The sequence below is a fragment of the Solea solea genome, chromosome 10 (assembly GCF_958295425.1).
Source record: "Solea solea chromosome 10, fSolSol10.1, whole genome shotgun sequence".
NCBI lineage: Eukaryota > Metazoa > Chordata > Actinopteri > Pleuronectiformes > Soleidae > Solea > Solea solea.
The window spans coordinates 9,671,940-9,694,185 of NC_081143.1; the positions used below are offsets into that span (position 1 = coordinate 9,671,940).

Consider the following 22,246-nt stretch of genomic DNA (forward strand, 5'->3'; position numbering starts at 1 on the left):
AGAGAGAGAGAGAGAGAGAGAGGGAGAGAGAGAGAGAGAGAGAGAGAATGTATGGCACTGCTGTTGCGTCACTACTGTCTACTTGCGCAGCCTCTTTGCATGGTGATTTTTTGGCTGTGGGCATCCTCACACTTCTGACTCATGCGCTGGTATCAAAGCAGGGCTTTTTGATACCAGCCTGTTGAGATACTTACACGCGGAGGGCACAACTGTGAACCCCGTGACCCTGTATTGAGCAGACTGGCAGCTATTTATCAAAGAAGATGTTAAATAAAAATAAGAAAAGCTTCAAGACCATGATACAACAAGGCACTTTTCTAATATTACATTTCAGAAACACCAACATCCCTAAAGCGGTTGCAAAAGCACACCGATCAGCTGATGCCAAGTGTCAGCCAGTATTATTCGACTTTCTTAATTCACTGGGTGTGTAAAACATTTTAATTTTCCCTGCTACATCTGAGGCAGGGCCTGGAGGAGGAGGGGGGAGAAGAGGAAAAGAAGAGAGGAGAGGAGAGGAACACAGGCACTGGTTTTGTTATAAGGGGCCCGCTGTAGCTCTGTCTGGCGTCGCGGAGCCCCAATCAGGTGCCATCACACCCGGTGTTTGAGCATGCCATTGGCTGGTGGGGAAAAGGAGCTGCGCGCAAAACCAACCCTGCTGCTCACACTCTCCTCACAGAAGCCGAGCTGAGAACATCATCCGCTTTGAGCGCTTAGGCGCAGTGATTACAACCTCGCGCAGGGAGATAGACAGAGAGAAAGTCCTCTTATTCGCTGAGTCTTTACTAAGAAGTTGCATTCGTTATTGATTCGTGACCGGGAGTTGTGTCTGGCTCCGTGTTCCCTGCTCGTGTGGAGTTCCCTGTTTTTGTTTCGTGACTTTTTCTGTGAAGAAGTGTAGGGGGGGGAAATCCACTCTGTGCGCACGGGGAGTGTTGGCTGTGCGTCCTGGCTCCAGCCTGCCCATGTTTGCGCTGACGCCAAAAACTCACAGACCGACGCAGAATTGATTAAACGAGAGAAGCTGGGATCAAATGGCTGTGCTTCTCACAGCTGAAACGACACAATGTTCCACTGACGCGAGGCACAGGAGAGGAATTTTGGAATCGGACAGCCTTGTTGCTGTTTTCTTCACTGCCTTTTTACGGACAGAGGAAATGGGAAATGCTCATTTCTTGTAAGAAAAAGGAATAACTCTCGTATTTTTGTTTGTCTTTAAGTGCACTTTGAAAGAGGAGGCAGGAGATGATTTGGTTAATATCCTTGCTCTTCATCCTGGATGGAGCTGTCTCTCAGCTTCATTACTCCGTGCCAGAGGAGCAGGAGCCTGGCTCGGTGGTTGGGAATATTGCAGAGGATTTGGGGCTGGACATCACCAAACTTTCCGCTCGTCGCTTTCAGACGGTGCCTAGTTCGCGGACACCGTATCTGGAGGTGAACTTAGAAAACGGTGCGCTCCTGGTGAAGGAGAAAATCGACCGGGAGGAAATCTGTAAGCAGACCATCCCGTGCCTTTTGCACCTGGAGGTGTTTCTGGAGAACCCGCTGGAGCTTTTCCGCGTGGAAATCGAAGTGATGGATATCAACGACAACCCACCCAGCTTCCCCGAGACGGACATTGCCGTGGAGATATCAGAGAGCGCAATTCCCGGGACCCGTTTCCCGGTGGAGAACGCCTTCGACCCCGACGTGGGCACGAACGGGCTCAGCACATATGCCATCACGAATAACAACTATTTTTACCTTGATGTGCAGACGCAGAGCGACGGGAACAAGTTTGCAGAGCTGGTACTTGAGAAGCCGCTGGACAGGGAGCAGCAGGCTGTGCACCGCTATGTGCTGACAGCCGTGGATGGGGGCATCCCGCAGCGGACCGGGACGGCTCTCCTGGTCGTTAAAGTTCTGGACTCTAACGATAACGCGCCCACATTTGACCAGTCTGTGTACAGTGTTAACCTGCGGGAAAACTCCCCCGTGGGAACTCTAGTGATTCAACTTAACGCCACGGATGTAGACGAGGGACAAAACGGGGAAATAGTCTATTCTTTCAGCAGCCACAACACTCCGCGGATAAAGGACTTATTCAACATTGATGCCAGAACAGGTAGGATAGAGGTGGCGGGGGAGGTGGACTATGAAGAGAGTAATACGCACCAGATTTATGTCCAGGCGAAAGACCTGGGGGCGAATGCGGTCCCCGCGCACTGCAAAGTGCTGGTCAAACTCGTGGACGTTAACGACAACACACCGGAGATCGGGTTCAGCACCGTGACCGAGTCCGTGAGCGAGCAGGACGCGCCGGGCACCGTGATCGCTCTGTTCAGCGTCTCGGACCGGGACTCGAGTGAAAATGGACAAATGAGCTGCGAGATTTTGGGAGACGTTCCTTTCAAGCTGAAGTCCTCTTTTAAAAACTACTACACCATCGTGACGGACGGACCGCTGGACAGAGAGATCGCGGATTCTTACACCATCACTGTGGTGGCTAAAGACAAGGGTCAGCCTTCACTCGCCACCAGCAAGTCCATTAAAGTGCACGTCTCTGATGAGAATGACAATGCGCCCCGTTTTACGCAGGCTGTTTATGATGTGTATGTAACTGAGAACAACGTGCCCGGTGCTTTCATTCACGCTGTGAGTGCTTTGGACCCTGACATAGGACAGAACGCTCTTATTACTTACTCCATATTGGAGTGTGATATACAGGGCATGTCTGTGGACACGTACGTGTCCATAAACCAGGACACCGGCTACCTTTACGCGCTGCGCTCCTTTGATTATGAACTGCTGAAGGAGTTCAGCTTCATGGTGCAGGCGAAGGACTCGGGTCCTGCTGAGCTTTTCTCTAACGCCACTGTAAATGTGATTATAGTTGACCAAAATGACAATGCTCCCTCTGTCATAGCCCCCATCGGTAAGAACGGCACAGCCAAAGAGCACCTGCCGCGCTCTGCAGAGCCTGGCTACTTGGTGACGCGCGTCGTGGCCATGGATGCGGATGACGGCGAGAACGCACGGCTGTCCTACAGCATCCTGCGGGGCAATGAGTTGGAGATGTTCCGCATGGACTGGAGGACAGGGGAGCTGAGGACAGCCCGTAGAATCTCTCCCAAGCGGGACCTGCGGGGCTACTACGACCTCCTGATTGAGGTGAGGGACCACGGGCAGCCCCCGCTCTCCTCCTCCGCCAGTGTGAGTGTGATATTAGTGGACAGCGTGGTCGAAGGCCACAGTGGGGATCGCGGCTCGGCCTCCAAGGCAAAGGAGACCTCTCTTGACCTCACGCTTATCCTCATCATCGCCCTGGGCTCCGTTTCCTTCATTTTCCTCCTGGCCATGATCGTCCTGGCCGTGCGCTGTCAGAAGGACAAGACGCTCAACCTGTACACGTGCCTCATGGCAGGTGAATGCTGCCTGTGCTGCGGCGCGTGCTGCAGCAGGCAGGCCCGGGGCCGCAAGCAGAAGAAGCTCAGCAAGTCCGACATCATGTTAGTCCAGAGCACCAACGTGACCACAGGGGTCGGGCCCGTGGGGCAGGTGCCCGTGGAGGAGTCTGGCGTGGGCGGCGTGGGAGGAGGCTTCGGCTCCCACCACCACCAGAACCAGAACTCCTACTGCTACCAGGTGTGTTTGACACCGGAGTCCGCCAAAACGGATCTGATGTTCCTAAAACCGTGCAGCCCCTCCCGCAACACAGACTCGGATCACACCAACCCCTGCGGTGCCATAGTCACCGGTTACAGTGACCAACAACCGGACATCATATCCAATGGCAGTATTCTCTCTAATGAGGTAAGAGACGCCAGAATCAGCTTTTGTAGCTCAGGGCTACACTTAGACTTTCTCCGTGTGATGATTTAAAAGGGCATAAAACTGTGGTTTGAAGGGTTGACCTCGTTCTAAACCTCCTCCAGAAATCAACAGCTCCACATCAAAGTGTGTTTAGTCAGTCAGGTCACGCAGAGCAAAAAAAAAAAAAAGTCTCCAAGAGGATGGCAACTGTTTCTGATATTGACTTGGCTGTTCTGCACAGTAGCCTTTAATCATTGCCGTGGGTAATTGTGATTGGACATGTCAATGGATAAACCTCTCGTGTGGCCTTTCAGCTGTATTCACAGTATAGAGTGCTGTCAGATCAGCCCCTAATGTCATGCGCAACAGAGCGGACAGGGATTTGGACTTTGTGCGTAAAGTGTTTATACCTTTTTTCCAGTTAGAGCAGCCGATTGGAAGATGCTTTTTAATGTCATGGGTTCTATTTAATCTGATCTTGATCAAACCAAACACAAGAGCGCACATGTTGATATATTGTGTCGTTAACTTCTTGAAAGCATTTGCGATTTTGAATATTTTTGGTGACATTTCTGAGCCTGCTATTTTCCAAATATGCAAATATTCAAAAGCGAAGAATACACGAGAAAGAAAATATATATATATATTTAGAAAAACCTCCTGACACTTTGAATGCACTCAGATGTCAGGAGATTTGTCTGAAATGTCACCAGAGTGCATTCCTTTGTGCGCAACATGTTTTGGTTACAGCTGCTCCTCCATGAGCACAGAACAGCAGTTGATATATGAGCAGGCTCCTGAATTTTGGGGGGTGTTAAAAGTGTGTGATGCGAGGGCCCTGTTTTGTGTTTAGACTGTGCGCTCTTCTCAAAAGAGCTGAGGAGTTGGGGCTCTCTTCTCTCCTTTCCTCCGCTTTTCTCTTTTTTTTTTGGTTAATTGCGCTGCACCTGGAGTGAAGCCAGACATCCAGTCACAGCCTTGCCTTTGCTGCGCGTTAAGTATTCCCCGCACGACGCAGCACGGCAGCACCGTGAACAAAGGTTGTTCAGTTTCAGCATCGGGCAGCTCAATCATTTACGCATTCAGTCCCCCCCCCCTCCCCCCCTAACACACACTCTATCTCCCATTCTCTCGTCTCCTCTCGCCCACTCACTCGTTCACCAAGTGGATGCGTGGCATCGTGGGCTCCTCGTCTCACACTGTCACAGCTTCAGTTACAAGCTGACAACCAGTGTATGCGCATAATTTTTCTCTCATTAAATAACACCCCCCCAACCCTTTGCCTTTTTATTTTACATATATTAATGAATGCACTTGTCATTTGATGTAATGAAATGTCTTTATGTGGGTTTTTCCAGACAAAACACCAACGAGCAGAACTCAGCTACCTGGTGGACAGACCCAGACGTGTCAACAGGTGACAAGCTCTCTCTGTCTTCCTCTTTCTCTCTCTCACACACACACACACACACACACACTTTTGTGCAGCTATATCTTTCCATTCATCTGGACAGACTGGCAAAGCTTAATGCCAAACCTTAACCTAACCATAGTTCACATCTTAATCCTAACTTGAACCAAAGCCTCAGAAATGAGGTTCTGCCTCAGTAGGTCCCCATGAGCACCACTGGTCCTGACAAGGTCAGTATTTATACCAGAAAACTTCTCCCAGAGAGGTTACAAAAATAAGTACATACACACACGCGCACCTTATTATTATTATTATTACTAACTTGCAAAGCTCAGAGCCCCATAGAGGCCACCAGAGAACCTCAATAGGCCTCAAGGATCCATAACCTGTTCACATATCTGTAAAATTGAATATTACACCTATCAGTTTGAATCCCACACATTCCACATCGTTAATTGTGGCTTTGAGAGGCTACATGGTTCCCAGTGTATCCATAACGTTCATCTTCAATTTGGTGTTAGTCCCATAACTGACAGAGCAGCACCTATTAAAGCCCTTATGCTGGATTTCATTACATGCCATGTGTAACATCCAATTTAGGCTGCTGACGGCCACCGTGACTGTTATTAATGTGGTGTTGATTTCTGATTCCCCCTCTCTCTCTGTCTCTGCCCCTCATTAAATCCCTCTCCTGCTCCCCCTTCATCATCCGCTCCGTCCCCTCCTCTCTTTCTGTCTTGATTGTTTTTATTCCTCTTCCTCTGAAATGACCGTCCGCTGCGCCATTTTCCCCCATCTTTTTTTCCAGTTCTGCGTTCCAAGAAGCAGACATCGTCAGCTCCAAAGACAGCGGTCACGGTGACAGTGAACAGGGTGACAGTGACCACGATGCCACCAACCGGGGTCATTCAACTGGTGAGTCCCCCCCCCCCCCCCTTGTGCCCCACATCACATAATTACACTCGTCATTTTATTTCTCAAACCCCCCCCCCTCCTCCTGCTTTACTTTGAATAGTGTGTGTATGCAGTTTTGAATGGGATAGCGCTGGATTGTTGGTGCGGACCGGTGACTTTTAATTTCCTTAATTTGAGCGTGTATGCGGAGGCCTGAGCTGCAGGGTTTGCTGGCTGGATGGCTGAAATGAACAGGCCCAGAGGTGTTGATTGTATTTCACACCCGGATGAAAGGCAGGGATATTTGGGGAACTCTCCATGGCATTCGTTTTGTGCCTCTTGCTTTTTCCATAACCCTGCTGCTTGTTTCAGAGGGTGGTACTGAAAGGACAGCGACTCGCAGAGAGGCAGTGTGAGGCCAGCAGTGCTTCAATGACACAAATCAATAGGTTCACTCAAGTAAAAAAGAAAAGGCAAGGAAGCTAAATTGATATAATTAGATGCATTTCATTCAGCCCCTGCAGATGCACTGCATTGTAATGTCCTTGTTGGTTATCGAGTCAGCTAATCAAACACATTAGCAGCATGCATTCCTGTGCATTTTTTCCCCCTGTGGCACAACTTAAAGCAAATGCACCATTTCCCCATCGTTGTACATTCACACTCACTTCGTCTTTATTCACTGACTCCTGTTTCTCTTGTGCACTTTACAGTGCAGTCAATTTTTTAGACACAGCATTAGGAAATATAAGACTCCCCCTGTTCTCTCTAAAATCCTATTAGTCTCGTACCTGTTTATTGATCAAAGTGGAGTCAGACAAAACGTGGAGCAATACAAAATCTCATTTCATATTGAATTGCCCTTTCCGTCTGAGGGATTGCTCCACAAGTCCTCGTGTAAGACCCCCGCCTCGGCCGGGAACCAGCCAAATATCATAACAGTGCTGAGAATACAAATAAAGCGGATTAGGTAGGTGTTAGGTAGGTGTACAATAGTGAACAGTCCTCACGCTTCGTTATCAATGAACCGAGCCAAAGTCTGGAGCAAATGTGCAGCAGCGGTCCTGTGACTCGCTGCCCTCACTGATGAAGCAGGCTGTGAAGGTCAAACTGTGCGAGACCGAAATGCAGAATTGGATGAAATCCAAAGACTCCACTCATTCTCAAGAAAAAAATAAATAAAAATGTTTGCTGAAATAGCTATTAACATTAATATTGAACTCTTCCATCAGTATGTGGAACCAGAAGATAAATGGTTTGCACATAGCAACTTTGAGCTTGCAGGTAACCTCTGGATTTGATAAGGAATCGCACCTGACACAATCTCCCAGGATAGGACTCTGAACATGTTTTAAAATTCATGTGGAATATTGACTTGAAAACCTCTCTCGCCACTTGACAATCACAGTTAGAGGCTCACATTTATGAGCCAGTAACATGTTTCTTTTAGCTTTATTTAGCTCCGAGCAGGACCATTTGGCAGTTGCCTTGGTGTGTGCACAGTTGGTGCTGCACTCGGCATGTCACGCGAAGGAAACCACATTTGTTTCTCACGTTGGATTGCGAAGGGAACAGCTTAACACTCCACGGGAGGCCGTGCCACGCGACTGGTATTTTAGTTTAGGCAAAAAGGGACGCGTGAGCTTCACAGACTCAATAAACAATATCAGACGCCGTGTTCGTGTGCTGCTAAAAAAAGGTATACCTGTGTCGGAGTTAATACGTATAGGTGTGTATATGATACCTGTGTGTGTGCATGTGTGTGAAGAGTGTAGGAGAAAACAAGAGGCGGTGATGATGTCAGAAGTGAAAAAGGAGATTTCATTTGAGACAGCACTCTGGGAAGATTAAATGAGATTCTGTCTTAAGAGGAGAGAGTGGCACTATGCCAGGTGTACATGGCATCTATCCATTGCAGCTTTATGTCAGCTTTATGTACAGTATGTGCACAAGTCTTTTTTTTATTGTGTAAATATATGGGGGTGACAATACGGCTTGTTGTCTCACATGGGTTGCGTGTGCTACCTTTATATAAGTGCATGTTCTGCATAAGCTGGAGCTAAGACTATGTACAGACCACGAGTATTTTTATGTCTTTCTGCAGCATTTGTGTGCTTAAGCAAATCTTCGGGTGCACATCCATATACAGACACTTCTACTTAGCATGCATGTCCTGTAAATATACTTCCATTCTGTGTCCAAGCGTGTGTGTGTGTGTGTGTGTGTGTTTGTCTGACGCACGCATATTCGCTTCCAGGTTTTGTGGCAGGGTCTCATCCTTCATTCTGTCTCCCCCCACACGTTGGCTCTCTGCAACACTCGGCTGATCAGTAATTCATTTTCTAGAACCTTTTGCATAGCAATTATCAAAGGAGGGTTAGAGGCAAGGTTTCCCCACGGGACTGCGCTGCACACTCTACCTTTTGGTGCCCCTTGGAATATTTCAAATCAGGAGGAAACCATTTCCAGTTGGCATATCATCAACTACACCTGCCGTAGCTTCCTGCACGGGCGCTTGTCTGACACTTTAGAAAATAAGTCTCCCGACGTGGTTTTAAATCAAAGGGACACTGCCTGTGAGGCTGGGCTATCACCTGATACCTTTAAAAAGTGGGCAAATGGCTTTTTCTGAAAGCAGCGTGTCTGGAGCGAGGCACAGCTGCGTCAGGAGCCAAAGCGCTATTGATTGACTGCTACACCTTTTACCTCTCCACACCCTCTTTCTCTTTTAGGTTGTTTGATTTCACATGAGACCCCGTTTTCCTCATTATTCCCCTCATCATCCTAACGTAGGGTGACAGAAAGAGTGAGCGTGCAAAACAAAAACGGTGACAGATAAGAGAGGATGAAATATTCATCAGTGCGAAAAAAAATAATAATAATAAATTGGCATCTCAGAAACATTCGATCAGCTGTGGAAGGCTGTGTGACGGGTGGGAGACTGGAAACGATCATTATCATGACGTTTATTTTGGTGAGAACAACAGCCATGACAAATGGGACAATTAAATCACTCTGGCAATGGCGTATTAGAAAGCTGATTATGAATTAGTTGTGGGCACTGTGTTGCCGTTTCCCATGTCAGTGAGCTGTCAGAGGGATTTAGCATGGAGTGTTTTGAAACATCCTTCTCTCCGCTACGATAATAACAAAACCAGGAGAGGAGGGAGTGTACAATGCACGATTGGTGTAGAAATATTGATTTAGTTTGAAGTAATACGCTGCATATTCATGCCTGGGATTCCAGAGAGCATGACGCCTGTCTCAGGGTTGCAAAGTGCAAAGGGAACAAGCTGGAATGTAAGGGTTAATGCATGTGAAATACAACATGTTTGCTTTAAAAGGCACAAAAATAAGGTACTGACTAGAAACTCTTTTAGTCCATCGTCACCTTACCTTTGTATTCTAAAGAGTGACATCAGACAATAAAAAAAAAATTAATAATAATAATTCTAGTGGCCAAATATGCCATTAAGAGTTTTTGTCTTACTTTTATTTTAAGATAATCTCAGACAAAGAGGATCGCCCAATGTTCATATCTGAGAAGCCAGAACAAGCACGCTGAGTAATTTGCTGGGAAAACGACTCACACAATGAGACAGTATTTCAGCGCAGGCGCATCGAAAGCTCTCAAAACTCACCAGCATCTCGATGTGACACGAAAAAGTGAAACTCAATCAAAGCAAATACAAAAGAACAAACAAAACACTATCGTCTCATTAGAAAATCAATGTGACGGCAACAGGCAGAGATGTCACCACGTCTAAGCCGTGCGCTTAGTTTAATGTCAATAAAAGTCAGTGGAAGTCGTTGCAGAAACAGGGATCAGTCAACTTGATTAACTTAATCACTACCGGACCATTAAGTTAACTACATCATGCCTTTCTTCATCTATTTTGCACGACCTCATTATTGCATGGTTCAGGTATGTTGATAGAAGAGGATATTCATTTTAAACTGTTCTGCGAGAGTAATAAGAAGAAGAACATGCCTTGTAATGATTACCAATACGCCGGCACGTCTCGCTGCGAGTCTTGATGAATGTGTTCCTAGAATGTGGTTTATGAGTGAACTGAATAGCAGCTTGAGTGTTTCCAACCCTGAGATGGCTGAAAGAGGTGACACATCCTCACTTTCAGGAGAGGGTTTTTGTTTGTTTGTTTGTTTGTTTTTAATGAATATGCTATCTAATCTGATGAAAACAGGATGGAAATATGAAAAAAAATAAATGCATTTTTCTTGACCTAGACAAGAGTGGAGGATATTTATTACTGAAGTAAGACATAAGGCAGAAAGACCAGTGGGAGTCATAAAGATTTTTTGGGCCAAGAGCAATGCAAATATATCATTCTGGCGAGAGATTTATCTGAACATCTGCTCCAGTCAGGTTGCAGTGTTGTTCCCACTAAAAAACAGACATCATGACTACGTGAGGGTAATGGTCGGAGTGAACTCTGACAACCTGCTGCATTTACACTGTTCCATACACTGTATGATCAGCACAAAAGCTGCATCGCCCACGTGACACATACTGTAAATAGGGATGAATTCAAAGGTTCAAGTTTTCACTTTATCACACTCATAGATCATATTTGCGTAGCAACACCAAACTGATTTATTTGAGAGAAGGAAACAGCTGTGGCTTAAAATAAGTTTTCAGATAGATAGAGCACTTGTTTGGTCTGTAAAATGTCACAGAAAAATGTTGATCGGCATTTTCCAAACCTGGGAATGATGTCGTGTTTTGTCTACAAACAAAAATGATTCAGTTGTAATAGTTTCCTTGTTATATGGAGCAAAGATGGAGAGTTTTAATTCTTGAAAAACACTCAAACCGATTAATGGACTATCAAAATAGTTCATTAACAATTAATTTAGCAATTGATTAATAATCAATTCATCGAATAACTGTTGCAGCCCTAGATCACGTACCGGTACAATTAATGGCAATCACTTTTGTTACCGTTACAAGCAAAACAAAAATAAAAAATGATAATAATAATAGTTTGTTTGCCGTTTTCCCAGTGGAACCTGGTGTAGCATTGCCTCAGTGTCTGTTGTTCTGCTGTATATACATCACTGTGCAAATGTCAGAAGGACCATTGGCTGTGTAAAAAAAAGTGGTAATAAATTATACTTAAATGCTGTGGTCCAAAGGTCTCATTGTATGGACTCTAATGTTATTGTGAGGTATCGTCTGATGGAGGCTTTATAGTGTAGTGTGCTGCGTTCAAAGAGCAGAGCGAGTGATAAAAAGCTTACGAACCAGAGATCAATAATCAGTGGTCATCCAGATGCTTTGCTCTAACAATATATAAGGGGCCATATTAATCAAACAGACACGGCGAGGGCAAGCGGCCATCTTGGCTCTCCTTCCCAGCCCATTTGCTGTCTAACAAACATTGAAAATGGTAGCTGCCTCTCAGAGACGCAGAACAATTTCTCTGTCTGTCATTACTGGCCGCGGTGGACGCCATCTTTTTTCAGTTTTGGCCCTGGGAGGTCTCTGGTTTACTCATCGCAGCTTCACTGGCCAACTCATGTAAGGAAACCATGTTACTCCCCTGTCGTCGTCAGCTGCTGTCCAAATATTGATGTTTAGTGTCTGTATTCTCTCTGGAACAGTGGAGGACAAGATGAAAAACAGAGGTATGGATAGAAGGCACTCTTTACCTGGGGGAAGTGGAGTGTTTTCTTTTTTGAGGGAGAGAGAGAGAGAGAGAACAAGATAACAGCTGAAGGAGAAATGACCAGAGAGGATTAAATGTGAGATAAAATAACAAGAGACAGGGAAAGAGAGAGACTCAGAGGGACTAAGACAGACGGAGGAATAAGTGCAGGGTGACCGCAGATATATACCCATGGTGCTAATTTAAACACGGAGATGATGTTTTCTCAGGATCTGTTTTCCTTCCTTTTCCTGCGCCAAATTGTTGGATGTATGTCAGGCAGAAGGCACAATTAGTCAAATCACACCGACGTCGGATTTCGGAAAACACGCAGAGATGTAATGAAAGGAAAAAAAAAGGGAAGAACAGAAGTGCTGATTGCTTATTAGCAAGTAGACTGCATTTGCATTATGTGTGACTCCTTTAGGGCCTTCTCTGGCATAAACACTGACCTTGTCAGGACCAATAGTCCTCATGGAGAATTGATAAGTTTAGGGCTATTGTGGTTAGGCTAAGGTTAGGGTTAGGTATTAACCGGTTATGGATAATGCTTCGTTTTGTTTGTCCTATGGAAATCATTGCAGTGTTCTTAGAGGAATAGCTGCGCAAAACACTGTGTGTGTGTGTGTGTGTGTGTGTGTGTAAGAGAGACTGTGTGTTCTTCCTGCCTGATGAGGTCAGGATGAGAGATAGGGCTGCTGGCAGGGCCTGTCATTGCCAGTCACTGTTTTGGTTGTTGTTTTGCTTCCTGCCCGAGGAAGAAAAGGTGCTACGTGACAATCAACAGCCACTGGGTGTCAAGTGCACGTGGCCCGGCTGTCTCTTCACTTGTTTACATATCCGTCCGTCGCCGCACATTGTGCAGCGTACATTTAAGCGAGTGCATTTGCGCGCAAACGCGCGTGTGTTCATTTTTGCTTGTTTAAAACAGCGAGCCAGCAGGCGAAAATCACTAGAGTAGTTTGGAAAGCAAGTGACGAGAGCTTCTTCGAGCCCGATGCACAGTAAACAGTGACTGCTGCAGACTATATTTACACATCTTCTCCAGAGTACAATACGTCCTTCTGCCTGCTTAAGAATATACTCGGATAAGAGAGATATGGAGCAACGTGAGCTTTCTCTTAATCCTTTGACATTAACTATGTAGCTTTAGCTGTAGATTTGTATGCATTGCTTGTTCTCTGCATAGATGCACATGAGCCTGGTTTTGCACCTGAGCTAATATCACTGGACTAATTCAATTATGTGTTTTCGAAACAAACGCAGTGTAGCTACCGACCACTTAATCAGTTGTGATCGGAGGGACCGAGGTTAACGCACGTGTCCGCCTGTGGTGGAAATTAATTAGCAAAAAGTCCATTAAAGGGCTAAAGGCTAACTGAAAGGTGGGAATTAACAGAAACGGCATGATTTATGTGCCCTGAACCTTTAAAGATAGGATGAATATACATTAATTCCAGGGGTGAATTGGAGGTTAAACGCAAGTAAATGTCACTCAAAAATCTTAATGAGCATTACCACTGATCTCCCCGTCTCCATCTGATCACACAGACTTCAGAGCTGCTGCTAACCTCATCCACTTGTGCTAGGTGGTGATAAAAACAAATCAAGCCTTTGGCAGCAAAAGCAATGACTGGTGCTGATTCTGTGCGGCAGACAGGAAACGCAGACGGACGTAAACAGACCAACGAGACATCTGATGTGATCAAAACTCGCTGAATCAAACACGATATTACACAAAAAGGTCTCAGCGCCCATATGTCTCAGTCACCATTAATCAGAGTGTGTGTTTTCCTAATAGCTTGTAATGCAGATTGTTGTGAACTCTGTGTATCCCACAGGAAAAAGTGTTCGCTTTAATCCATGGTTAATTAAGTCTATCACAGTTAAAGGCTGACTTTACATTTGCATTCTCTACATGTATAAGACTCACAATTACAGACATGGGAATCAAAGTTAAGGGCTGTAAAGATGTTAAAAACAATTCAGTATGACAGGTTCTAGAGGAAGCTTAAATTTAATCAGTATTTTCTCATTTCTTGTGTTGGAAAAAAAATCCTCCTCCTCCTCCTCTGCAAGACCTGTGTCTCTCTCTGTCTTTCCTGGCCTGTGTTTATTCCATCTGTGATTGCATGGGCTTTTCCTTCCCTGTCCTTATGCTTCCCCCGGTCTTGCTGCTTCTCCTGCCTGCTGTCTCACTGTCTGTGAAATCTGTGACTCCCCCCACGTCTGTTTGGCTCTCACTGCCTCCTGTCTGTGAGCTTTGTGCCTCCTCCTTTGGCTCTCCGGTCACCGAACAGGCTTGTTGCTTGTTTCGCTCCCTGTGAGGCCCGAATGGGGATCCGCGGACAAGAAAGAACAAATCCGTCAGCTGTGTCTTAACAACATAGGGTTTTACATTTGCACAAATTACTTTCAAGGTCAGAATTAGAAAGTGTCAACCCAACCAACTAGTTTTAACTTTTTACTTCTTCTTAAACATCACCCATTCATACATATCAGCACTCTACACATACCTGCTTTTTGCTCGTATTCGTCTTTGCATCACATAATTATAACAACAAATTGTCTTCCAAGGACGTCAATGTGAACGTGAAAATACAGTGAATAGCCACAAGTGGGCAAATCCACTGGTTGTATGAATAAGTCTGTTAGAATAGAAGTCTACGGGGAAATTAGCTTTTAATTCTCACTGGATTTTTAACATCGGCAAACATCTGTCTGAAGGGAAAACACCAGTGGGATTGACAATTGTGATCGTCCAATCGGAGGCGGGTTGCAGGTAGACAGGTAGATCAGTTTAGTCGTAATGCAGACAAACACATTAAAATGGTTCTTATATTTAATAAATATGGTGGAATTCCATAAATACGAAATGTTTACTTACTTACAATACAAAACAGCTTTGTGCTCATGATGTTCTATTCAAGCATCTGTTGATTTTGTATTTTTAGGAATTCTTAACAGTAAATACATTTATCCAAAAATGATATTAGTTACTTTCTACAAACCACAGGGCAGATAAAACCATGTGCCCCACTTGCTGATGCTCCTTAATCTTATTGCTTTGAGTGCACTGTAATGACTGAAGCCTACTCGTATGAGCCTATCGACATTTTTATCAAGTCCTCCTTGGCCTCATCTGTACCCTGGTGGTTGGCCAGTACGGGAACGATGTTTAGAGATATTTTAGGATGAAAACCTTCCTGGTAAGAAATAAAGAGGGTTGCAAAAAGGGAAGGTAGAAATGTGCCATAACTCTCAGTGGAAATAACACCTTTGTCTAGCTGTCACGGGACCAGTTGGCGTTATCTCACCACAGTAATGTTATTTAGTTTTACAGTTTGTGTAACAGACATGTTAAATTGGGGCTATGTTGTGGAATCAAGTCTCAAATGTACAGCCCAGCCAGAACAGCAGGGAATGTGCACCATTGCATTTATGACCAGTGACACTTTTTTCCTCCCTTGTTGCTTTGCCTCATGCACTGTAGGAAAACATAATCCATAATCCATGACAGGCTGATATTTGGAGATTTAGTCTCATTGTGGAGGGGGGGAGATGTGGGTCGGAAAAAAGGGGAAAAACAAACAGACAATTGTTTCTTTCTTTAAAGCTGTAGGTCAAAGAAAGGCTGCCACGGAATAAACACAGGTCTTTACCAGATTATATTATTACAGACACTCTGAAGTTATCATAATACTTCACTGGGGTGGTTTTGATCTATTTTGATTATGTCGTTGAAAGCAAGTGCTTATTCTTTGGATAAATACTATAGGCTTAGCTTTCTTTAATGTGATATCTATTGATATGTATATGCTTATGTGGGATTGTTTTTTGTGTGTCTGTGGCTGCTTTTAGCCATACAGGAACAGTGGCATTATCAGGGGGAAGGATCAGTAGAATAGATTTGTGTAAGTGGACTCTTTGATCTGAAGCCCTCGCAGCCTCAGGGAATTTACTGATACCGTGTTGTCCAGTGTGTCTGCCTCGTTTTTGTTTTTTCCCCCCTTTCTCTCTCCTGATGCGACTCTGAACTGTTCCACAAACCTAAACTGCATGTTTTTCCCGCTTTAACCCCTCCCCCCCCACACGTTGTCCCGGCTTCACCTGGAAAGCGGGAAAACTCCCAATCCGATGTGCACACGAGCAGAAAGAGGCTGCAGGTTCTCTTTATTTTGATGACTCTGTTCGTGTCTCGTGTTCCTTTCTCTTGGCTTTTTCGTCATCGCTCTCGTGCTCTTCATCGCTCTCATCCTCCTCTCTTAAGAGAGTGTAATTAACATAACTGGTACCTCTTTCATGTCAGTCATGTGTGAATGAGAGAGTGTGTGATATCCTGCTTTATCATTTCAGATGTTAATTTAATCTTTTTTTTTATGTTTGATTGTTTTGGTCTTGGCAGTGGCTCTGTGTCAATTACACACTTTGTTGTTTTGTATAGGGATGATTGACATTAGTGTGATTAAGCGGCCAGTGAATTTGTTGCGAGATATTTTTTTGTTTGTTTTCGTGTGTATGTGTGCGGATGATGGATTATGGATTCACATTTAGTCTCTTAGTGTTTTGGAATCAATTGTGAGTCTGCAGGATGTTGATGTACGGAGGGGGTGAAATGTTTTTCGCCACACCACATCACTTTGATTGCACATTTCATTCGGAATGAATGAGGTGAGGAGGAAAACAAACAATTCGCTTCATCAATGTTGGCCTTGTCTCTTTGATGAATAGCTTTTGCTGCACTTTTTCTGCTCGTGACATTGGCAAATGATTGCTAACTTGTGTTCTCTCCTCTGCTCTGCTTCTCTCATCTCTCCCCCACGTGTTCATTTCCACTCCAAATATCTGTGCCGCTTCCATTTCTCTCTGCTCCATCTCGTTTTTATGTGTCTGTTATCTCCCAACCTCATTTCCACCCTCTCCATCCCGTTTCCTCTTTCTGTGCCTTTATCTGCAACTCGTCTGCAGGCGCGGACCTGTTCTCCAACTGCACAGAGGAGTGCAAGGCCCTGGGCCACTCCGACCGCTGCTGGATGCCGTCATTCGTGCCGTCAGATGGACGCCAGGGGCCCGACTACCGCAGCAACCTGCACGTCCCCGGCATGGACGCCACACTGCCAGACACTGAGGTACCCTCCTCCGTCAACCTCACTGACCAGCTGACCGTGACCTCGTCCACCGCCTCGTCCAACGATAGGTCATTCTCCACCTTTGGCAAGGACGGTCAAAGGTCACAGTCACACCACAGCCTTCACCATCACCTCCATCAGCAACAGCAGCAGTACAGCTCCAGCACGCTAGAGAGGAAAGAGTATGATAGGGGGACCCTACCATACAAACCCACCTTTCTCTGTGAGTATCAGTATGAAAATTCCCTGGGACCCTATGACTTTAGTCTGGTCCAGTACAGATACTAAAGAAGGGGGGACAATGAATCTGCCTCTTGATTCTGATCTGGACTTTTTATGTTGTTTATCAACTTTTAGTTCTTCTATTCTAAGAAGTTTTAAAATACGGCTTTATGTTTTGTTGAGTTTGTTGATTTTGTTTTGTAAATTATCATATTTTTTTTTTATGTTGAATGTAAAATGTAATCTATTTTACCCCCCTTCTCTAAAGACCCCTTTGAAATTTTCAAACTAACCCCATCCTAACTCATAATGCTTTCTGTAACGACATGATTCAGTCTAAAATAAACATCATTTGAATTGGACTCATGTGAAACTGCTGTGGCCCCTTTTTCTTTCTTTTTTCCCCCTTTCTCCAAATTTTACCCCTCAAAATCCCCTTTTTTTATCTGATGCTCATACAAGCAAAGGTCATACACAAGCACACCACTTCATGTTTTTGCCATATTTACACCATACAGCGAGAAACACTGTTTGTAGTTAAAAAAAAAAAGAAAACACAGTTTGAGGATAAAGGGAGGGAGAAAAAAAAAGGCTAGATCATCTCATGTTGCAAAGGATGTCTCGTTCTCTATTTGTTCGACAACAATGTCTTTTTGCTCAAGCACATTGACTTCCCTACTGAAAAGCTCCAAAGGTGAAAAATACAACCCACGCTTCATCTTTCCTTCAAGGAATGAAGCCCATTGTATTCAAAAAGGGAAGTCTTGAGTGTCTATACTGGCTTGCCTGCGGATCAATACCTGACATAAAGAAGGGAGGGTGAGGTGGGCTGTGGGCCGTGAGGTCAAGCTTCCTCAGATGCAAAACTCACACACACACACACACACACACGCATGTTTTGAGAAAGAATGTATGCAATTTAAATTGTAATTTGTCAAAAAGGAATGTATTGGAAAATTGAATCGCCTGCCTACATTTCTAAAGAAACTGTGTGGGATTCTTTTGAAGAGAATGGCGGGATACTACTATTTGCCACTTTCAATTGCTTTCCGAGCTCTCCCACATAACATGAATATTCTATTAGCTCTAAGAGTAGAGAATGGATTCGATATTCACATTCAGTAGAGAAGTCATTTCCAGTCAAGTCACCACCATGTTAACTACCATGATACTGCATGCTGACTGTGGGCTGTGTCTCAGGTAAATGATGAACACCAAAACCTGCTTTCCACTTTTTTTTTCTTCTTGTTTGCAACTTGGCAAACAGAGCCAAGCAGCATTCGTCTCGCACATCAGGGCTGTGTGAGAAATAATTGGTATTTAGCCTTTAGGTGCTTGAGCCTGCTTTGCTCCAAATATAGCTGCCTGCATGTCTGCTCATCTCATGTGCCTTGGGGGGGTTAGGATGAATGCACTCCATATTTGCCCTGTCCAAAACTCACAAATTTATTTCCTCTTACTTTGTGATTTACGATTTCTCCCCCTCTTCTTGTCTGGTGAAAATAATCGACCACACGCTGCCAAGGCAAAGGTTTTGTTGTTCATCAGTCTGCAAAAAAAAAAAACATGAGGATAGTCCCACAGGCTGGGGCTCGATTAACCAATCAGGATCATGTTCTCCTTTTAAAAATAGCACCCTATGATACGACGGGCTATGGCAACGCTCTGATCACCAGCGCTGCCTTGATAAAGGGTGTATAAATGTTTAATGGCCCATTTATAGATAATTAATGAAGCAATTAGTGCTCTGTGTATTTTCTGTGCATGCATTATGTAGCCACCAAATTCTGAACATTCATCTTCGCTGATGGACATGGGTTTGTTTTTTTTTTTTACCCAATTCCCAAATTAGTTGTAGCATTAAACAGCGACGGCCAGCCTTTAGAGTACATAAATAACTTCAGACAGACTCTGTCTGTGGCATGTATCCTTCGAGTGATGGTATTTCGAGCCGACTGTGTCACTTAAAAGTCTCGAGGGAAAGGGTGTCGCTTATCTTAACGAGTGTGTTCTCTGTCTTTTCAGCCCGCAAAAGGATTTGCTAGCTCGTTCCACGTGGACCTGTCGGAGACAGCGTGAATATTCTTTGCCAGAACACCAACACCGATGCTAGAGACAGCGGAGAACAAAACTGAACAGACAGCAACCTTGGTTACACTTCTTTATCTCGGGTGGCAAAGGGTATGGAAGCCTTGGCAGAAGGTTGCCAAGGGAGGAAATGAGAAATAAATACTGAGTAGCTGTAAACCTCCAGATATCTGAGGAGCAATCCAAGGCCTTATTCTTCTCAGCGGGACTGAGACCAGGGCCAAATCACTCGACATGTGAAGATTATAAAAATCATCAGCAGAAAGGAACTGAAATAAACCGAGGAATACAAAAACGACACGAGAAAAGAGAGACTGATGCGCTCACAGGTGGTTTGTCTTTTTGACTGAGGAGTTAGCCTCTAGAGATCCGTGTGCCTGTTTACATGAAGAAAAAAAAAAACAACAACGAACAATTGTTTCTGTACAAACTACAACCGACGTCACATGGAACCCTTTAGCTATTTCTATGGTCACCACTAAGCCGACTGTACAGAGACTGTGTGGGGGGAGTGAGGGACAATTAGGAAGAGAGTGAGAGAGCAGGTGTTGTACAGGTATGAAGCGATAGGAAAAAAAGAAGGAAAGGAGGACAAGAAGAGATGATGTGCAGTACTATAAATTCTGTATCTCTGGTTTTTTGACTTGACTGTCTTTATATAACTTCTCTCTTTTTTGTTTCTGTTGTTCTTTCTGTGTGGTTAAAGTGTGCTGACTCTCACATATTCCAACTTACAGTTACAGACAGGAACATGAGATCTGGAGCTGGGTCTTCTCTCGAGTGTAGCCACTTCAGGAAGGCGTGCTGAACAAGACAGAGAAAAAAAAAAAAAAAAAAAATGCAGACAATGCTTAGGAAGACGAAGCTGCCAACGACCCTGACGTTCTGTCTGTCAATAAAATATCACAAATGAATGTTCTCATTTCTACACTAGTGACTAACAGCTCTCCAGTTCCTTCCTGAGCTGACTGCGGAGAAAGTGAAAAGACCCCCTCACTAGGATGTGACGCCATTGGCCTATACATAAACAATCAGACACATTAAGTGGTTTTTATCATGTGTGCAAAGTGTTTACTGTGCTATTTTAAAAAGCTTATAAATGAATATAAATCTATATATATAACTATATATATATATATACAATATACTTTTTTTTCTGAAAACTGTGTAACCATTGGTTAGTTTCTACACCTCATATTGTCATCTAATAGTACCAAGTGCTACAAAATCAACACGTGTATCGATTAAAACAGGAGGAGGAGTGCTGCCGCCTAAAAAAGCAAACCCCTTCACACCAACCATGGATTGAGTTGATGTCGTCATTTGTTTCCGTTTCACCGTTTACAGACGCCAGGCCTTGTCGTGTGTAGCGAAGACACCAGTTGAGTTGTTTTGGCCTGTTGTGTATTTTTACTAGCAGACTGTGTGTTCATGTACAGGAGGGGAGGGGGGGGAGGGGAGGGGGGTGATGGGGACTATCACAATCAAGCTAGAAATCAAAGTTTCACAATCATACATCAGAGGTGTACACAGAAGACGACACACCGTGAGCCACAACATGGCACACCCACACGCGCACACACCCACACACACACACACACACACACACACACACACACACACACACACAGGTCAAGTGGTGATAAATAAACAGTGTAATTGAAGTTCTCTAACGTGTGTTTTGTCACATTCACCTGGGAATAATAGGATGTAAGGGATCATTAAAACAAAAAGTAAGAGCCCGGAGCCATGCTCGCGGCGCCGCTAGGCCGTGCCCCGGCACACGCGGGCCCTCAGCTAAACGCTAACATCAGCACGGATAACGCGCTCACAAGGACAATAAAAGCGTATTGATGCTGCGCAGGTGTAATGTTTACCATGTTCATCATCCCCGTTTCATGTATTAGCATTTGCCAATTAGCACTGAACACAGAGTGCAGCAGAGCCCGGTGGGGATGTTGATTAAAATTTTGAGCTGATGATGGCACTAAATGAAAATTTGAAAGGATCACCAAACTTATTGCAAATTACCCTGCGGACATCGGTGTTGGCAATTCTGATTTCATTTTTTATAAACACCTTTTCACGGCTCACACTGCACAAGTGAACATACATCACGCTTAAGTCTTAATGCGATGGCTACAAATGCTTTGTTTTGGTCGGACATATGATGTCGGACTGCAGTGATGAAGATAAATCGCAGATGTGTTTAAGTGCTGGTGAGAGAGAGAGAGAGAGAGTCGTCCAGTGCTTTTTCGAAATAATACGTCAGTAACCCGGGCTACAACAATTCTGCAAGTCAAACTTTGGGACAATTTGGATCAATTGTATGATGTCCGGTTCTCTTAGCTCCACAACAACAACAACAACAAGGCTCGTCCACAAATAAACATTCTGAAAAGGTTTCACCTTCTTAGCTTTTAACTCACTCACCACACAACACACAACACTGCCTGTGTAACATTGTCTCCAGCTGCATTCATACGACTCAGTTTTCATCTAAAATGCACGGAATTCTGTTCCGAACACACCTGCCTTCCACACTTCCCCGGCGTTTCAGAGCCACAAACAAAGACCTTGAAAAACTGCATTTTCACCTGGGTCAGCAAAAGCAGATACTTTTGTAAATGTTGGCACAGTTTACAGCGGCTACTTCCTTATTGGTTATTAAAAGTCACGACTCAACCTCCAGCTACGACAGAAAGCCTGTAAACACTTGGTTTCAGTTGCATTTTTATCTCGTCATCTCTCTCGTGATATTTGATAGTAGTGCTTTCCAAAATGAAACAAACAGCTACAGAGAAGAGAATCAGCTTCCTGTTTATGCCAGCCCAGTTCTGGATGGTCATGTGGTTTGATGGATTACTGATGCAGACATGCCTTCTGGACTATAGAGAAGAGATATTATGAATGAATTTGGCCAGTATTTGCCATTTTAGCTCTGAAACCAAAAGTATTTACACGTATTTAATATTAAAGTTTATAAATAAATTCAAGTAAATTTTTTTATCGCAAGATTAACGTTCTTTTTGGCCTAG

At 44.4% G+C, this 22,246-nt stretch overlaps 1 protein-coding gene across 3 annotated transcripts; it reads left to right on the forward strand.

Annotated features, from left to right (window-relative positions):
• The first annotated feature begins 483 nt into the window (after window positions 1-483).
• On the forward strand, window positions 484-20,511 carry pcdh10a (protocadherin 10a). Of its 3 annotated transcripts, none has more exons than XM_058640669.1 (5): window positions 548-3,795; window positions 5,154-5,212; window positions 6,015-6,121; window positions 16,738-16,898; window positions 19,146-20,511. In XM_058640669.1, the coding sequence occupies exons 1-5, from the start codon at window positions 1,249-1,251 to the stop codon at window positions 19,197-19,199; spliced, it is 2,928 nt and encodes a 975-aa protein (XP_058496652.1). In that variant the 5' UTR covers window positions 548-1,248; the 3' UTR covers window positions 19,200-20,511. The 3 variants fall into 3 exon arrangements, with proteins under 3 accessions (XP_058496650.1, XP_058496652.1, XP_058496651.1); XM_058640668.1 differs by having other exon boundaries at window positions 550-3,795; window positions 16,738-17,121; XM_058640667.1 differs by lacking the exon at window positions 19,146-20,511 and having other exon boundaries at window positions 484-3,795; window positions 16,738-17,482.
• The last annotated feature ends 1,735 nt before the right edge of the window (window positions 20,512-22,246 follow it).

Coding starts and splice junctions, on each gene's coding strand:
- pcdh10a (XM_058640667.1), top strand. CDS start 1,249: ATGATTTGGTTAATATCCTTGCTCTTCATCCTGGATGGAGCTGTCTCT. Junction 3,796..5,153: donor GCAGTATTCTCTCTAATGAG/GTAAGAGACGCC, acceptor GGGTTTTTCCAG/ACAAAACACCAACGAGCAGA. Junction 5,213..6,014: donor AGACCCAGACGTGTCAACAG/GTGACAAGCTCT, acceptor CTTTTTTTCCAG/TTCTGCGTTCCAAGAAGCAG.